This window comes from Phoenix dactylifera, chromosome 7, assembly GCF_009389715.1.
Source record: "Phoenix dactylifera cultivar Barhee BC4 chromosome 7, palm_55x_up_171113_PBpolish2nd_filt_p, whole genome shotgun sequence".
Classification (NCBI taxonomy): Eukaryota; Viridiplantae; Streptophyta; class Magnoliopsida; order Arecales; family Arecaceae; genus Phoenix; species Phoenix dactylifera.
Window position 1 is genome coordinate 14,724,983 of NC_052398.1, and position 17,502 is coordinate 14,742,484.

Below are 17,502 nucleotides of genomic sequence, written 5' to 3' on the forward strand. Positions count from 1 at the left end.
GTGACCCGCACTCCTCGCTGAACTAGTACACTTCTGGTAGGTAGGCATCCCCATGCCACCTTCCAGATGAACAGCGCCACACGAGGGTGGATCCGCATCCTCCAAATCCATCCGCCCTCTATCTGCCGTCTGGACTCCTACTGAACAGGGAAGAAGATCCCTAACTTGTACCCGCGTCCGTCCCGACGGCCTCCACACTAGCCTATCTGACTCCTCCCGAAAAGGAACCGGTAATGCCAGAATCAACTCTGCCAGCTGCTCTCCAAATGTCTTCCAAATCAACCCCTCCCTCCACTGACCCCCAGCAGGGTCAAATAAATTATAGACTCTGTATCCATCCAATCTCGCCAAGTCCACCATGATCGGCTACTCAATCATCCATCTGTCCACCAAAATATTGATTGACCTTCCATCCCCAGTAGGCATCCCCTTGCTAATGTTGGTTGGGCACTAAAGCTGATATATAAATTTTTCAGTTCTCGGCTTCTCGCTAGGCGGGAAAACAGAGAGAACTTCGCGTTCGCACGCAGCGAGACGGTGATGTCGACGTTCTCGTTCCCCGAGCGGCCGGCGGCGGAGATCGTCGCCGTCCTCGCCCAGACCGGTGTCGCCTCCCTCGAGCAGGAGGAACTCGCGAACCCCTCCGCCGACGTCGTCTGCGCCCTCTACTCCAACTTCCTCTCTTACGTAGATCCCATTGGGTCGTAGCTCAAAACCTAACCCTAACGTAATTGCCCTCCTCCTCTGACCCATTCCCATGGTTTTCCTCTTCTTCTCCTCCTCTTCCTCCTCCCAGGTATGATCCCGACAACCAGATGGCCTTCAGCTCGCTGCAGTTACTGGAAACCCGGAGCATCACGACGATGCCATCAAAATCTCGATCTCTACCGCAAGGTCAAGGAAGTTCTCGTCTCCATCCGCTTCGGGAGCTTCAATCTCCGTGACCTCCTCAAGCCCGATCCCAGGCGGACCTCCCAGATCCTCAGCACCATCGTCAATTTCCTATACTACAGGCAAAATCCCCTCGAAATCCCATAAAAGAAGCATTCTTTGAATTCTAGGGTTTCTATCTTTGTTGAGGGTTCTCTAAAGTTTCGATTTTTCGTGTTGAACTGTCTCAGGGAAGACAAGCTGAGCATGCTGCGGCCAATTGCGGATCAGTTCCCAAGCTACGACGAAAAGCGAACAGAACTCGAGACTAGGATTGCTGAGGTTCTACCTTTTTCTTTTCCCCTTATTATTCTTGATCTCTCGGTTTCTTGTGTTGGTCGAGAGTCAAGGGGAGATGATTGAGTGGGAAGTATGTTGCAGCTGAACAAGGAGATTTTGGACCATGAGGCTGCATGCCAGATGGAGGAGCCCATGGTTCAGCAATTGGAAGTCGAGGTCAAAGAGTTGAGGCAGACCATACAGAACTATAACAAGCAGCAGATGTCGTTGAAGACACTGGCCAAAGGACTCAAGGAGAAGACTGATGCTATCAATGATAAGGTTTGATATGTCATTCTGGTGATATTAGCTAGCTTTGTTTGCTAATTGGTTAAGCGGTCCCCATATCAGAGGGCTGATGGTTTTCAAAAATACGTACCTAAGATCTTATAGGTCGATGTTTATTAAAATGTTATCTTGCATTGTTTGATTGAGTGGTTATGTAAAAAATTCTCTTGCATATACTTTGGTAACTGCAATCAGAGGATGGGCTTCATGTACATTTTTTATATCTTATGCAAAACCTACAACCACGAGCCATGATGCAAGCTTCTAAGCACATTTGTTTTAGCTTCTTCATTAGTCAATAGAATGACAATAAATCAAGCTGCCCTGCCTTTCATCCAACCATGGGCAAAATAGGTGCAAAGATCAAGCTATATCAGATGTAAGTGCATTATACATGGCCTTGGAAATCACTGAGTAGTCATAGTTTGAAAGTATTATTGCTGAATTTTTAGCTTTGCATGCACATCTGGAATTGTGCTAATACCAACAGAAAATGAACATCATGTGTTTTTGGAATTGAACCATAAAAGTAACAGGTTAAGATTGTGAACTCTATAATCATATTCAAGGAAATAAAAAAAAAGTAGAGAATCTGGCTATTTTCATCTTAATTTTACCATAAATTTAGCATCCTAACCATTTTTTTTAACCTCTTCACAGAATAATTTACAATTCAAGATTTGGTTGTGTCAAAAGAGGGGCCCTGGCATGCTAATGTTGGGGTGCTGGGGATCCAAGTGTGTATCCATGTTAACAAGGGTCTGGATGTTGCTCATGCATCTTTAAAGAAAGTATAAGTTTGCATGACTCAGGAGATAGACTGAACCCAGTGAAAAAAGAGACTGTTGGACATGCAAGGATATCTAAATGGCATTATTAAGATTATAGAAATAGTGTACTACAAGGAATATTGACTTTAGAAATTTTAATCCAATTAATAATGATGAAATCGAAGAAAAGAAAGAAGTGAAAGGCTCTGGGCATGGATTAGTGGGCTTGCCATCAGTAGACTAATTGAGGACACCCGAAATGAATTAGGTCCAAAGTGATCACATCTTGACAAAATTTAAGCAGCTGACTAAAACAAAATGAGATACCTCCTAGGAATTGTCCAAAGGAGAGGGCCATTTGGAGCAGATGCACTTGATCCCAGTGGTCATTTGAAAGAAGTACGAAAGAACAAAATCACAAACATAATATGGATGTCGAGAATAATATTTTCACATATGGAAGTTTTATTTATCTTTGTATGTTTAGGACTTAATAAGTTGTACTTGCCAGGAGAAACTTCAAAATTCTTTGAAATTCACAACTTTCTACTGGCAACTAGCATTGAATTACTGGATTTGTAATACAGATGTACAGTCCGGTTGGTGTTGCTGACGGGGACATGAAAATATTTCTTTTGTTGTGATGATTTAATCTGAAAATGGAATTGTCCTGTGATGATTTCTGTAACTCTATTATAGGTCTCTGAAACTTGTTGGGGCCTTATGTTGATGGTACCTGGGCTATGACAGCATGAAACTTGATAATTAGGTGTTGGACATGTACCAAATATATATCCTCAGTGGACACACCCACCCAATTAAGCATACAATCACCAAAAGGTTGCATGTTTATGCAGAATGCTAGCCTTATGAATACAATAAAATGCACACTCATAAAAAGAAATATTGGATTACATCAACTACTACGACATAATAGACGTGTATTCTCTAATGTGTGAAAACCATATAGGCATACTTCGGTATATTTGTTCTGCTGCCTGTCAGAGTATACTGAAAAATTGCAGCTTCATTATACTCCATTTTTTTTTGCCAATTTTAGATGCCTAAACCTTCTAACAAGTTATTTATGTGCATTAATTATTTTTACTTCATGGTGCAGACAACCTGGGAGTCAAGTTTTAGATGTCGTAGTTAATGTATCAACTTTTAGTTCATTCTATACATGAGTTTTCCCTCTTACCTCTTAGATCATTATGGCATATACTATATGGAGTGTGTTGACATCTCTTGCCAAATAGTTTTATGAGGTTTAATTGAAATATTTATGGCTCATAATTATGATATTCCAATGCAATTAACCGATGAGCTAATTACTTTTCCCTCATGAAATTATAGCATTAAGGTCTTACACAAATTAATTTCTTGCAGATCTCTCAAGCTGATTTTGAGTTAGTGAAAAATGTGCAAGAAATTCCAAGCTGTTGTCTAAAATTGTTCAATCCCCGGACAAGCTACAGGTTCTATACTCTAGCACAATTATATCTTGGTCATATCATTGGCATGGATGCTATAAGGAGGGCTGAATTATATTCTTTGTGCATGAACTCTAGATGTAAAATTCCATTTATGAAGTTACATGATTAGATATAGTTTTAATGTATTATTTTGATGCCGTGGTAAGACAAACATGAAACTAAAATATAGTTTAGCAAGAAGTGACGTGAGCCTTCAAAGCTTTAATATTATTGATCACTTTTATGCATTTCATCATGGTGAAACCTTATGTGCTGCTGAACTTATAACAGAACTCATAAATTATTATGGGATCTTCAGTGAAAACTTATATTGAGTTGCCAAAAATTTTTTGCGAAAATCTAGCGAGTATACTTAAAAGGAGCTGATATCATGCATCTTGGTGTCAACAACAAAGCACAGGCCACAATTTTCTTATTTTAAGAAGTACTCAATCATCACATAACTCTTTCAAGTCTGCCTTTTACATCTGCTGCCATATTGCATGGTGTCTTCTGTTAACTTGGCTGACCGTTGGTAAATAGGTAGCTCTAGATTCAATAGTTGGACAATATTCAATTCCATGAGCCAAAACCTTGCAATTTATGGCTCAATATTTGAACTATTGGCCTACTTAGTTTGCTTTCTATGTTGTTTGTATATTAGCTTATCTTACCATGACAAAAACTTTTCTGCTCCAAGAAATGGCGTTTTTTAGAAAATCCCATGTGAACTAAACAAGATAAAGGCTTTTATCTACAATTTTCTCTTTGATTTCTTAGTGCAACCAAATGTAGAAATTGCCATGTTCCTTTTTCTTTTCTTTTGTCATTAGTGCTGTTTGGTTGTGCAGAAATCTCTGGAAAGGAAAGGGAAAAAGAAAAGGTTATCTGTTATCCTCAGGAAAGGAAAAGTCTATTTTTTCAGTCAACCCCATTTCCGCTCTTTAGTTTCAGACAATTTAATCCGCAAGAAGCTTCAGTTCTCCAAAAAACTTTAGTTTTCCAAGACCTTCTCCAAGCAACCATAGGGACTCTTAAAAGAAATCACTTTCTCAGCAACAAAATAGATCCTTTGTGATTTGTTTGCATTTTTGGTGAATTTGAATTTGTCCTTCTAGTCAAAAGAATCAATATGCCAAAATTGTGACTTTGTCTATAATGCTTGTATCTTTGCAGATTCTCCAATATGTAGTCGTGCTCTTATAGTACACACATAATTTAATTTTACAGAATTCAATGCCTTGCATCAAGGTGCTCTTTTCTGGTCTACATGTGGTCCCTGCATATGTTTCTTTTATGTAAAGTCTCCTGCCAAGCAAAGAAATTGTAACTCACTGTTCCATTCATAATACTGACAGTGGAGAAATCACTTCTTAAACTAATTACATAACTAATTAGACAAAATTCACTAATGTTCTTGATGCTATCCAGCTTAGGTCAAATTATCTACTCCCTTTTTATTCTTTACTTGACATCCGAACCATCGAGAGGGCCTCAAGAAGATCCATTTTAATCTCATGCCAACAGTCCATCCCTATCCTGTAGTGTTGCTAAATTTTGGGTTAAACTATCAAACATGACTCTTGGAATTTAGATCTCCGAAGTCTTTTTCCCAATTATTTATGAATTAGAAACTTCCAACACTACCTCTTCTATATTTCCAGCATCATCTTCTGTCATCTTTAACATCTTGCCTTTTGTCCTCATCAGATGGTCTTTTTTCTGATCATCGAGCTACTTCTATCTTTCAAGATACAAATCTCTTTCTTGGATATGATCACGCTCACAGCTCATTGTTTTGACAAAGAAACTTCAATAACATTAGTCTCTTCAAAGTTCAAACATATCAAATTGACCAATCATTCCCTATCACATAGTCCTGCAAGTTACTCTTGCAAACTCAAGGATCTAACTCTAAATTCTGGCCCATATAATATTCTAATTCATACATCCATATTCAACTAGTTTGTATGCAGATCTTCACATCATAAGCATGCTTTAAAAGATTTTGAAAGGCTTTAGGTTTTCTCAATGCATTTGTTTTTTGTGAAAAATGCTAATTATTTTTTTTAAGACATTTAGTTTTCAGGAAGCAACTTCATAGAAGTTTTGGTGATACATTTTTTTTATTCTTTATGGCTGGTTGCGTCTGATTTCTTTCTTTCTTTTTTGTTCCTCTGCTCTTTTTTGCATCTAACTCCATGTAAATCAGCTTTTAATTCCATTCACAATATTGATCAAACATGCAATATATGGATACTTGTTAGTAGCATCTGTGGTTAGTTTAGGTAGCAATGCAATCCACTAGTCCAGATAACTGTGGTTTTCTTTTTTATTTAAAGAGGGCTCTTGAAGAGAAAAAGGCAAATCGAGCTGAGGTGAAGAACTCTGAAAGGCTGGCAATGCAGAGTGTTCAAGAGAAAAATGTCACTTTGGAGGTGTATTCAAAGGTAGAGACTTGGTTTCCAATTTATATATTACTGCCTACTCTACAGGGTTGTGTTGATTATTTATTTCAAAAATCTATTTGTTACCAAATTTTGTGAATGGGGTTCATCTATCCCTGACATAGTAGCAATATTTACTTTTCTTGATGGCTAAAAGAGTAATATGATCATTTTCCCCTCTATGGATTGGTGCATGGACATAAATTTGGGAGCCAAACTTTAATGATTGTCATTCAGTCAGATTTTGTGCTTGGGAAATTTGTGATTTGACACACTGATATTGCCAAATATATTTAATGGATGTCACTTTTTTTTTGGGACATAAACTATTGCCAAGACAGTGAAAGAATCAAACAAATTAAAGTACATTTGTGCACTTTGCATTTTGTAGGTGTTGATGTATTACATTGACAATATAGCTTATAGAAACTCTATGCACAAGAAATTGGTTAAGCATCTACCTGCTAATGCCATATCATGTGTAATTTTAAAGAAATGTAAGCAGTAGTATGTCAAGTTTGAAGGCCGTTGATTTAATTCTTTGATTTATTTCACAACTTCCAAGAGTTGCATTTATGTTTGACTAATAAGATACATGAAAATGCCAAGGACCTTCCTTTTAATGGTAGCTTCTTTTCAGCGCAGTTACATTGTGCAGTTTCAGCAATTCAGCTTCATTGCATTTGTTTGGAAATAGCCAGCTATGTGCAGTTAGAATAATAGATAAAGCCAAATAACTTGACCAATATTTGAAGGGCTTTGGCAGCTTTAAGAAAAGGGGGATTAAGTTCAATGCTAGCTTGCTTTCCTAGGGGTTTCGTTTAGAGTGGAGAAAATAAACAGACACATGCACAAATCCATACACAAAAGCACAAAAATCGTATCCATACACATGTACAGGGCTTCACTCACCGCAATGGATATTTGAGGAAGTATTAAGTCTTGCGCTGGCGTTGGATTTGGTCCCATTGATATGAAATGAATGACAGAAAATTTCTACCGATCCACCCTATTGTTGGGGCTTGGCTTGTTTGTCATTTTTTGTTTATAGCTTCACTGCTTCATTGTTGAGAAGAATATGTTCATAGACATGGAAATGATGAAAATTAAATTGATAATGGAAAAAAGGGGATTTGGCTAGAGCTTGAGGTCCCCCCAGGATTTCACATATTTTAGATTTTAACTATTCTCTCATTATGGCTCTTTGTGCAGCGGCATTTGCTTGCCCAGTTGCTCTGTCTTTTGCTATAGACCCTATCACATTATATCTTGGCTAGCATGCTTATTAGCAAGTAAAAAATTTCCCATATTAGACTAAGATCTAGCAACCAAGTACATCTTCTTCATATCAAATACATTAGTATGTAATAAGTAAATTTAAAAATTCAAATATATGAGTATAATTAAAATATATATATTACATATAGCCCTACCTATTTAATTATAGTTTAAGCTTAACCAAACACTGACACATGTGTGAGCTGGGAGAAATCTCAAGCTTGGTCTGTTTGCTACTTGACCAAGTCTGTACCAAGCTGAATCACAGGTTGAACATTAGCCGTTCACAGCTGCTTGCTTATTTGACAGCTTACTGTTGAGGGAGTTGTTGGTTTTGCCGCAAAGCATTTTCTGTTGGATATGTTTTCTTGTATAAATATTACTCCAGGTTGGAAAAAATTTAAAGCCAGTGGAACTTTGGTAATACTGACATACTTTGCTTACCAACTCTTGTCACATGCTGATTTTAAGGACTGGGGGCGTAGAGCTTCTCTCCGTTATTTTGCCTCCAATAGCGAGAATGGACATGATCCATGCTTGACTAATTATTATAGGAGAATGTTACAACTGGAAGTAGATAATTGATATTTACAATATCGTGCATAATCATATAATACAAAGATGATACGATGAGATTTCATATTTAAGTTTTTGGTAATACCACTTGATTGCTTGTTTGGATTTTTCATGGTAAAGAAGTTTCTCATTTCTCTTCTGTGTTCCTCATCACAATAACCCAATCATGATATTTAGATTCATATCAAACCAATATCTGATTTAGTTGGATAGAATGGATTAATTAGGTCAACATACTTTACATGATAATATGCAGTGGCTTAACAAGGATTAAGCTTAACACACACATAAGAGGCCAAATTTCAGCATATTCATAACATCAGAACTGGCACTTCAATGCTCATGTATGCTGATGCTTGTGTTTTTACCATGTTTTAGTGTGTCCAGTTCTGGAATCATAACTGTAGTTTGATGACACAAAATTTAATGGTCACGCGCGAACCTACACATGCATGATTCATGAATCTCTGCATATGGAAACTTTTTTTTGCTAATCTTGATACAAGTCTATCTAGCCTATCCTTCTGCAGGAAAAAATAATTCAAACCATCTCATCTTGGACATGTAGTCCACTATTCTTGGATTTTACATTGACCATCTATTGTTCGGTAAAGATAAGTATTATTATGGTTCCCCCGTATGAATCATAGGATATGGTTTATCACAAAAAATCCCATAAGTTGGTTGTACAACAATCACAAACAACACATGGTGTGAACAAATTCACAATATATTCCATATTCGTGTCACCTATCTGTTGTTACACCGTTTCAAAAACTTTACAACCCTCCAAAAAACCAAGTAAGTACTTTTGAAATCCTATAGATCGTCTCATGTCATACTACGTTATAATGAGTACAGGGATCTAAGCTTTGGATATTATTTTCTTCTTTTGCTGGCATGATTTGAGCCTTTACTAAATTGATAATCAGTAAATTCTGTTCCTCCTCCTTGCAATAGGGGTCTTTGCTTAAATTAGAATCACCTATCCATACTATAAAAATACATATGCATCAATTTCTAATGATGAAAAATATATGCGAAAGCATTTGTTCAGCATTTCAGATAGTGTCGTTGGACAAATGATCCCTTAATCTCCTTGTAAGCAAGAACAACAGTACACTGCTCTGTCTCTAATTCCGTGCATGCAACACATTTTCAGGTATTTGTACAAGAAATGTATGTCCTAATGTTCGGGTGCAATGTTTTAAGACATGGCTGGGTCGAGTTGGTTTGAGGTTGACCCACTTCCATGACCTGTAAGAACTACATGGGTTTGGGTCAATCCCAAATCCGGATTTTCAAAAACTTAGTGACCCCACTGACCCAGCTATTGACCCGCCCCGACGTTGATTTGACCCTGGAATTTGACCCCATCTAGGTTTAGCTATTGAGGATAAGGAATAGTGGCAAGGGCCATGTTGAAGGCGGAGAGTGGGAGGCCTTGAAAATAATAGCCCACTGAGGTTGTTGTTTGGGGCCGGAGGGGCACTCATGTAAGGATTGAAGATGAGGGCAACAGCATGGTCGGGCCTCGGATGAGTAGTTGAGGCAGGATTGCTGCCCACATGTGCAGACAAAGAAGGAAAGGGTGGGGTTTATGGGGTGAAGGCAGCAGAGGCAGGCTATTGGATGATGGACTTGGACCATGATTGTGCACGGAGTGAAGGGAGGAAAGAGAAGGGAGGGCATTTGGGAAGTAGCGGCTTGAAGGGTCAGAGGAGGCTTTGGGCGGAGGAAGAGGCTTGGCAGATGGAACGCAAATGGGTGCAGCGTATTCAGCCGTGGGAGTGAAGAGGGGGCAGCGAGTTGAAGTTAGGATGAGGAGGTGGAGACAAAGTGCGAAGCGAAGGAGAAAGGCACGCAAGGAGATGGCCAGAAGACTGGGCAATGGAGGACGTTAAGTCGAGGTTGTGTTACATGAGCCTCAAGAACGTTTGGGCAATCTTGGCCTGGGTAGGCGGTCACAAACTCCTCTGGCCTCAGTCGGTGTTGGGAGCGTATAGGAGCATGATGAGTGCCTTGATGACAACAAGAGGGACAGATTTCTTCGGCCATCGATTGCCCAGATGGGACTTCCACCTGTCTGATCTCCACTGTTGGGAGCTTGGGGTTGAGTGGGGCGAGGAGTTTGAGTTGAGGACAGAGAGGGAGAGAGAGAGAGAGGGATCATGGCAGATATTTTGCTTCCTTTAAGTGAGAGACGGTGGATAAGAGAAGGCAAAATTAATGGGTCTAACTCGTGGTTGACCAGAGATCGACCTGTTGATCCTTGACTTAGACAACTAAACGGGTCAATGTTCAAGCCAAGGTTTCAAGCACAATGGTTCAGTGTCTTAATATGGTGCATAAGTCTGATATAACATAGGAGGGTTAGTGGTCCTTTGACTGTAGCGCATTCCCTGCATACAACTAGTATATGTGGTTGGGCTTGTTTATAGGAACGAAAGGATGATTCGGTTAGCACCATTGCATGCATATATGATTGAATTAGCTGTATGTAGTTCAATATACCCGCCTACATATCATTGTACGACGGCAAATGTGGCCCGTTTAGGCTTTTAAACATTTTGCGACCACATATGTGGCCATTCGTATGCTAGCCCATGTGAACAGGCAAGTCCAAGCTAATGGTTGCATTGTATATGGGGTTTGAGGCATGCTGGTTACCATGTTATGATCTAATTTTTCCCTGTTAAGAATTAAGTAGAAAATAGTAAGCACAAAATTGCTAGATCTTATTGTTATTATTTATATAAAAATATTATTATTTGTTGTATTTAATATATTTTATTCCTTTAAATAGTTGAAATACTAATTGTATATGTGCATGCATTCTGGTCTGTATAGTGCATGTGTGCCCTTGACTACTTGCCATATCGTAGCTGTCCTCTTAAAACACTGCTAAATTACTTTTGTATTTATCACTAAGAGGTAATCATTTACGATGTGTTATTGTCATCGACCATATAATAAGCAGATAATTTGTTTTTAACCTTGTGCGGAACATTTTTTCATCCATATGCATGTTTGCACGCAACTTCATGTCTCAAATGCTTGTCGATTAATTAGTTGTTCTTGATGTCAAATCCCTTAAATGCTGAGTTTGATAATAAGTTGACCTAATATAATTTATATAATCAGGGTTGTATCCATATCGCCTTTTTCTTTCCTGTTCTCTTTTCTATGGAAAGCACCATTCTCTTTTCTTTGTACCTCTTTCTGTTAATAGTTTCAAATGAATCATGAATATGTCAATAATATCTTTCAATGTGAACATGGATAAATAAACATTATTGCAAGAACATATAAATGTTAAACATGCACTGAAGCACATCTTCTGTTAATATCTAAGATCCACTTCGTGCTGACTAATTGCTCTCATCTTTTGTAGGCTTATGAAAAAATGTCCAAGCATTTCTCACAGGTGCAGACTATACAGGAACAAGTACGTTTAGCTCCAGATCTTAAACTGAATTCTGGACTGTTTATGAAATATTTACATTTTGTTTGAAGAATTTTCTTGCTTTATCCTGCCCAAAGATTTAGCCAAAACATTCAGCTCTCTCTCCCTACAAATTTATGGATCTTCTAGTTGTTGCTGGCCATTTATTAACTACCTCATTATGGATCGAACATAATTGGAGCATACATGCTAACCTTTGATCTCTTGCTTGGTGTTTGAGAAGGTCTTTGATTTTAGTTTAAAATTGTTGGGCTGGCCATAGTGTTTTAAGAGACTGGGCTGTAGCCTCTTATCTGCATGAAATTCTGGGTATGGCTAAAACCAGCGAAGAATTCTGAATTGAAATAAATGGTACCTGAAAAAAGAGTTGGGGTGTAGAGACTGGACAGTTTTTCATTTTTTCTGTATTGTTTCTGTTGCAGAAATTCTACTCAAGCGATACTTCTGATGGTGATGTATCTAGTCCTGATTAGTAATAATTTGGGACTCATTTAAGATGTGTTGTTAACTGACAGAAAAAAGGTGCCAACTGCCACCTAATATAAAAGATAATATGGAAATTTTCTGATTGTGGACGTTACCAGAATCCTCATTTTTTTTGGATTTCTACTTTTTAGAGTGGCAGCCTAAGCAGAAGTTATTGTCCAATTAATAAGAAGAGTCCTTTCTTGTAGTGAAGACTTGTGTACCAACCTACGTTCTTTTTTGTAACATATGGATCTAGTCATTCTTGTTGTTGTTGTTGTTGTTTGGATAACGAGTAGTAGTCATTCTATTTCTTGTGACTGGTTTCCAGGTAAATTCAGGCCAAAACTATTGAGAAGGAAGTTAAGGCACTGAAAGCTAAAGCTGAGTGATGAAGGGGTTTCAAATATGTCTCTGGAAGCAAAAATAGTTGAACGACAAGGAAAAGGTTGTTTTGTGGGTTAAATCCATTACTCTATGTTCGCCACTTTATTCTTAATTATTTACCCGATCCCTGTCCTTGGTTGTGGGGACAAGGGAATGATATCTTCTTCAACTGTCTTATATTTGCAATAAAAACTATTTATCAGCAAAACAAGCTGAGGAGTTGGTCAAGGTAACAGAAAGAGAGAGGGATATGAGGCATGCAGAGGAGATTCAGAGACTTAACACTTTAAGGGCAGAAAATGGAATGGAAGCTACAATGTCTGGAACCAAGGGAAAGAAAGGTGGAAGCAATGGTTGCGAAGGTAAATATTTCACAGGCTCTTACACTAAAATGAAATTTGAAATCAGTCGTGTAATCTCTCATTCCTGACTGATAATGTGATATATGTTACATTCCTGACCAATAACTGTGATATATGTCGTGAGAAAGAATGTTATGCATTTGTTCTGTTGTGCATACCTATATGTCCAGCATCCTCCATTTCCTGCCTGGACTGGTGGTGCTTTAAATGTGTTTTCAATTTCCCCCTTTCCCTAATTGGGTTCATTGAACTCTCCTTTTGGGTCTGTCGGATGCTTCCGCCAGAGCATCAATTTCTTGGAGATAACTTTTCTATTTGCAATCGTATAAATCACAATGAAATCTTGGTTACTTCCAAAACAGGTGGTTTTGTTTAACCAGAGCGGTGAACTGGCAAATACTGTTTCAGATTCTCATTCTTTTTGTTCATTTTATATGGAAATCATCATCTTTTAAGAGATTCACATATTATATGAACTCGTCTAACTCTTTGCTCCTTTCTTATATCGAAAGGGTGATATCTTATGTTCAGAAGCCAGTTTAGTAAGAGAATCCGGAAAGACAAACAACAAGAGCTTCATGCAAAACTTGAAGAAATTGTTCATGCAGTAAGTGTCAATGCGATAGATTTATCAGTGGATTGGTATGAATGGGTACGTTTGCAAGTCATATTGATATGTATGTGAAGATTACAACTGATTCTTTCTTTCTTTTTTTCATATAGTTTCATAACTACTCAAATACGATCGGTTCATTGATGCAAAGGGTTGAGGTGGGGGCAGAGAAGGAAGCCCTGGAGACTGAGATCACAAGGTTGATGGCCAGAGGTGCTGTTTGTCCCATTGTTTGACCTCAGATCCTTCGGTGTTCTGTTCTTATTGCAGGATCTGTAGTCACCTGGCTCTGTGACTGAAAAGAGAATACATTAACCAGAGAAATGTAAATTTATAAGCGGTCATAGATGTGTGGTGTATTTTCTGTCAGATTAGATAATGAATGGCAGCTTCTTGTTTGAGATAATTTATTTGTACCTTAATTTCCTTCATCCTTGTTCATTTTCTGGCTTTTGAAGGACATTGCCGCTTGTAGATGCTTGGCATTTATAGTTGTACTCTCTTTTTTATTTTCAAGACCAGAGGTTAACTCCCTAATTGTGCTAGATGGATGTAGATGGATGTAGGTGATTGAACCGAACCCTCCGGTTAAAGCTCGGGCATAGACATTCTAACTTCTAGATGCTAATATGCAACAACCAAGCTCTTGCTTGAATGGTATTAGCTCTTGTTCTTTGAGCAGAGGCTGGAGATTTGATTCGCCCTTGCTTCGACCTTGATTAGCAAAACTCTGGTTCCATGAGCTCTAGGCTCCAGCCTTCGCGGGTGGGTTTGGTGGTATAGATGGTGGAATTAGGGCCTCTTCTTAGCTCAAAAAAAAGAGAGTTAATATGCAAATACGTACGGCTGGAGATTGGGCTGTCTCCTGGTCTTAAGAATAAAAAAAAGAAATACAATTCCCTTAGGCATTTTGGCTTGTGCATCTTTTGAAATTTGACTCATGCATTTATCTTGTCCTTTGTTATCTTTTATTCTTTTATTATTCTCCCGGGTTGATGAATGAATGTGGTTCATGCCTCATATAGTAACAATATTGAAAATTTTTCAAAACAAACTAATTCAACTGTTCATGCACTGTTTCGTGGGCATAATCAACTGGTTTTTTCGTTCTAACCAAGAAAAAGAAAATTAAAAAATAAATAAATAAAACTGGTTAGAGAAATACTAGGAAAACTAGAGGTCAAATGTCAAAGGAACGTCAAGGTCATAGCAGGTAAAAAGCTCCGAATCTCGTATCAAAAAAAAAAAGCTCCGAATCTCCAGAGGTGATTTTAGTCCCACATCGGGTACAGATAAAACAGGTGAGGGCCGGGAGCTGGATTAAAGGAGACTGCCGTGGAACGTGGCACCATACTTACCTGGACGGGGTCTATGGGTGAACAAAAAGGCCCATGGCCTAGGTCAGGGGCCCACATTGCACTTGGTGGGAGCCCTGGCTTACCATCTCCCCAAAGCGGGAGAGTGGACGTCATAATTTGTGGTAGAGGGGGTACGCGTTCGCGCGGCCCCTGCCCCAAATCTTAGTCCTTAAAATTTGCTGTGGATGGTTATCTTTGAAGTACAGGTAGATTGCCGGCTCTTAGTTCTCAAAATTTGTTATCAATGTTTAAGTATAGGTTGATTAAGGGTTTGAGGGTATTGATAAAATATTATGTTTATGTGATGCATCTTTCTCCTTATTTTGTCTTTGTTCACTTTACACTTATTTTTATAGTTAAATTTTACTTTACGCATATTTTTAAAATTAAATTTTAAATTCCACATATTTGTTAATCTTTAGAAATCCAATTCACTCTTTTTTTTTTTTTTTTTTTTGGGTTGCGTGACTAGACAATAATTTTTCTTATTCTTACAAACTTAAGGGTAATGGAATTTATAGCTTATTTTGAACCATCGTGATAACATGACCTAGCATCCCAGTCCATGTATATGATTGCAAGAAGCATGTGCAAGATCGAGGAGGTTACTTTCCCCCTCTTTATTTTGTTTCTTTTTAATGCAAGTTCGTATTAGCAATAGATTTCAAAGTTGGGCCAAATATTATTTAAAAGTAGTTATATGGATTTTAATAATATTACATCCACAGGTAGCACCATGGCAACCATACACCTGGGGGAAATAATGAAGCTTAAGATGTGGAAGCAAAGGAGCCAAAAGCAATAATAATAGCTAAATTTGGTGATGTGGCTTGAATTTGACATACCTATCATTGGCCAACATGTGGTATAGTAGGGACAATTTTCAATAGGATTCTCATTTCCGAGTTAATCTAGATAAGGAAAGCCCAAAGATAGCCTTCTACTTAGACTTTGACTCTAAAGAGTCCAACTTCGAAAGGATAAGTACTCTTCAACTATAGAAAGAGCTCAAAAATTCTAGATATGCAAGAAATATAAGTTATTCTACAACATGCTCTATATATTCATCCGGAGGCCTGGCTGAAGTCAATGTAGCGAACTTTTCTTTTATTTTTGTGCATAGATCAACATTTCTTTATGGTAAGATCGGCACTTCGTTTTCTATCACATGGAAATGATCAACACCCTCTCCATCTCCTTTGCTTCTCTTTCTCTCGACGTGCACCGCTCTTCAGGCCTCCACCATTGTCGGGCCGGATTTGGGCTTCCAACACTTTGGCATGGTACAGAACTAAGGAGTAATTGGCCTTCAAACACGGTTGCTTTTCACCCCCCTAGGGTCAAATACAAGGATAAATGGGATGGATGGATGGTCTCATGGACCAACCCTAACATGTTGTCACAACCAGCAAAAATTAATCCAATTGACCCTCTCACATCCTGATCAATTTCAGCATCTCCAAAGCTGCTGTGCCTCTGATCTTAAAGGTTCTTTACAATACAATGGGCTTAGGAATATTTCTAAAGCCACAATCAATCATTATCTGGGTACCCAAAAAACCCCCAAAAACTTCACTCATAATTTATTCTAATCATGGTCTTCTTTGTTTTCTTCTCACTTCGATCATATGCCAAGCAACATGCACTTGTGGAGAGAAATAGTTACCTGCCGAAAGCTAACACAGAATGTCTAATAAGTTATAAATTAGAATTTATATCATTTGAACAATCATTCAAACGAACAACTTAGCCTTTTTTTCCTTCACAATGAGGCCAGATAGACCACAAGTCGAAAATAGGAAGATTTTATACCATTTCCAATGCTTCAGTTGGTATCTTCTATATTTAAAGAATGATCAAGAAGACAATGGCGACACTCAGGCCAAAGACACAGTACAACCCTAGCAATGGTATGGAACAAAATACAAATGCAAGTTTATAGAGTTAGTGTTGAGCCTAAGAGATGGGCACAAATGGCCCCAGCAACAACAGGCTTCATGGAAGGCAATGATTCTTGAAGCATTGGGACATGCCCATGTTGGATATGAGTGGTTGAATGACCAGAGAAGCTGCCACAACCAGTAAGAATCAAGTGCAGATGTATCCCTGTATCTCTGACTACCACGAGATAAGATAAAAACAATATGAAATTTTGGAAATATTGCAGCAAAAAGTAGGCAAGAGTAATTGACTAATGGCAGCTCGCTGCATGTGTGGCCACAATTAAAAATCCTGTAAACCATTTAAATTCTCTTCAATGGCGACCGCTATAGCTCGACCCACAATCGCGCACGGTTAAGTAAACACTTTAGGTATGATTTCTCTAATGCTCTTCTCGCTCTCTTTCAAATTTTGACACTTTTCTCAAAATTTTTGTCTGTCTTAAATATTGGAGGGTTCCTTAGCGGACAAACTTATATGTAAGCATAACTTCTCCTTCTTGTTTTCAAGGTCAAATAGTCAATGCCAGGCCACCCTTCTTTACCTAAGCATGGTTACAGTCAATGCCAGACTTGGAGCTCAGATTTTTGGCGGCAGCGAGAAAGAATGAAGGAAAAGAAAGGAATAATTCATGCAGTGCGAATGGCATCAAGTTAATGGGAGTGAGTGATGAAACTTCTGTAGATGCTGTAATGCCGTTGTTTTCTTTTTTTTTTTTTTTGAAAATGGGTATTTCATACAATATGGGTACGAATACATTCCAATAGAGTCAAAAAAACAAAATGCTCCGAAGTGCTCCGGGCTGCTCACTCTCCTCAGACCATAGAGTACCTTCTGAGTGACTCGCAAACATATGCCGCCACCCAA

General features: G+C 38.4%; 1 protein-coding gene and 1 non-coding gene across 2 annotated transcripts; both read left to right on the forward strand.

Annotated features, from left to right (window-relative positions):
• The first annotated feature begins 374 nt into the window (after positions 1-374).
• LOC103710592 (kinetochore protein NUF2 homolog) lies at positions 375-13,782 on the forward strand. The gene is given in 17 exon segments (XM_039127795.1): positions 375-704; positions 797-840; positions 843-872; positions 875-1,013; positions 1,122-1,212; positions 1,312-1,491; positions 3,657-3,693; positions 3,696-3,745; positions 6,085-6,192; positions 11,438-11,491; positions 11,932-11,964; positions 12,310-12,354; positions 12,356-12,422; positions 12,565-12,659; positions 12,661-12,723; positions 13,236-13,330; positions 13,447-13,782. Coding segments are annotated over 17 exon segments (1,329 nt in total). The 5' UTR covers positions 375-540; the 3' UTR covers positions 13,481-13,782.
• A 904-nt stretch (positions 13,783-14,686) lies between these two features.
• LOC113462955 lies at positions 14,687-14,848 on the forward strand. Its single transcript, XR_003386369.2, has one exon. It is a non-coding gene; the product is annotated as a U1 spliceosomal RNA (small nuclear RNA).
• Positions 14,849-17,502: the final 2,654 nt, after the last annotated feature.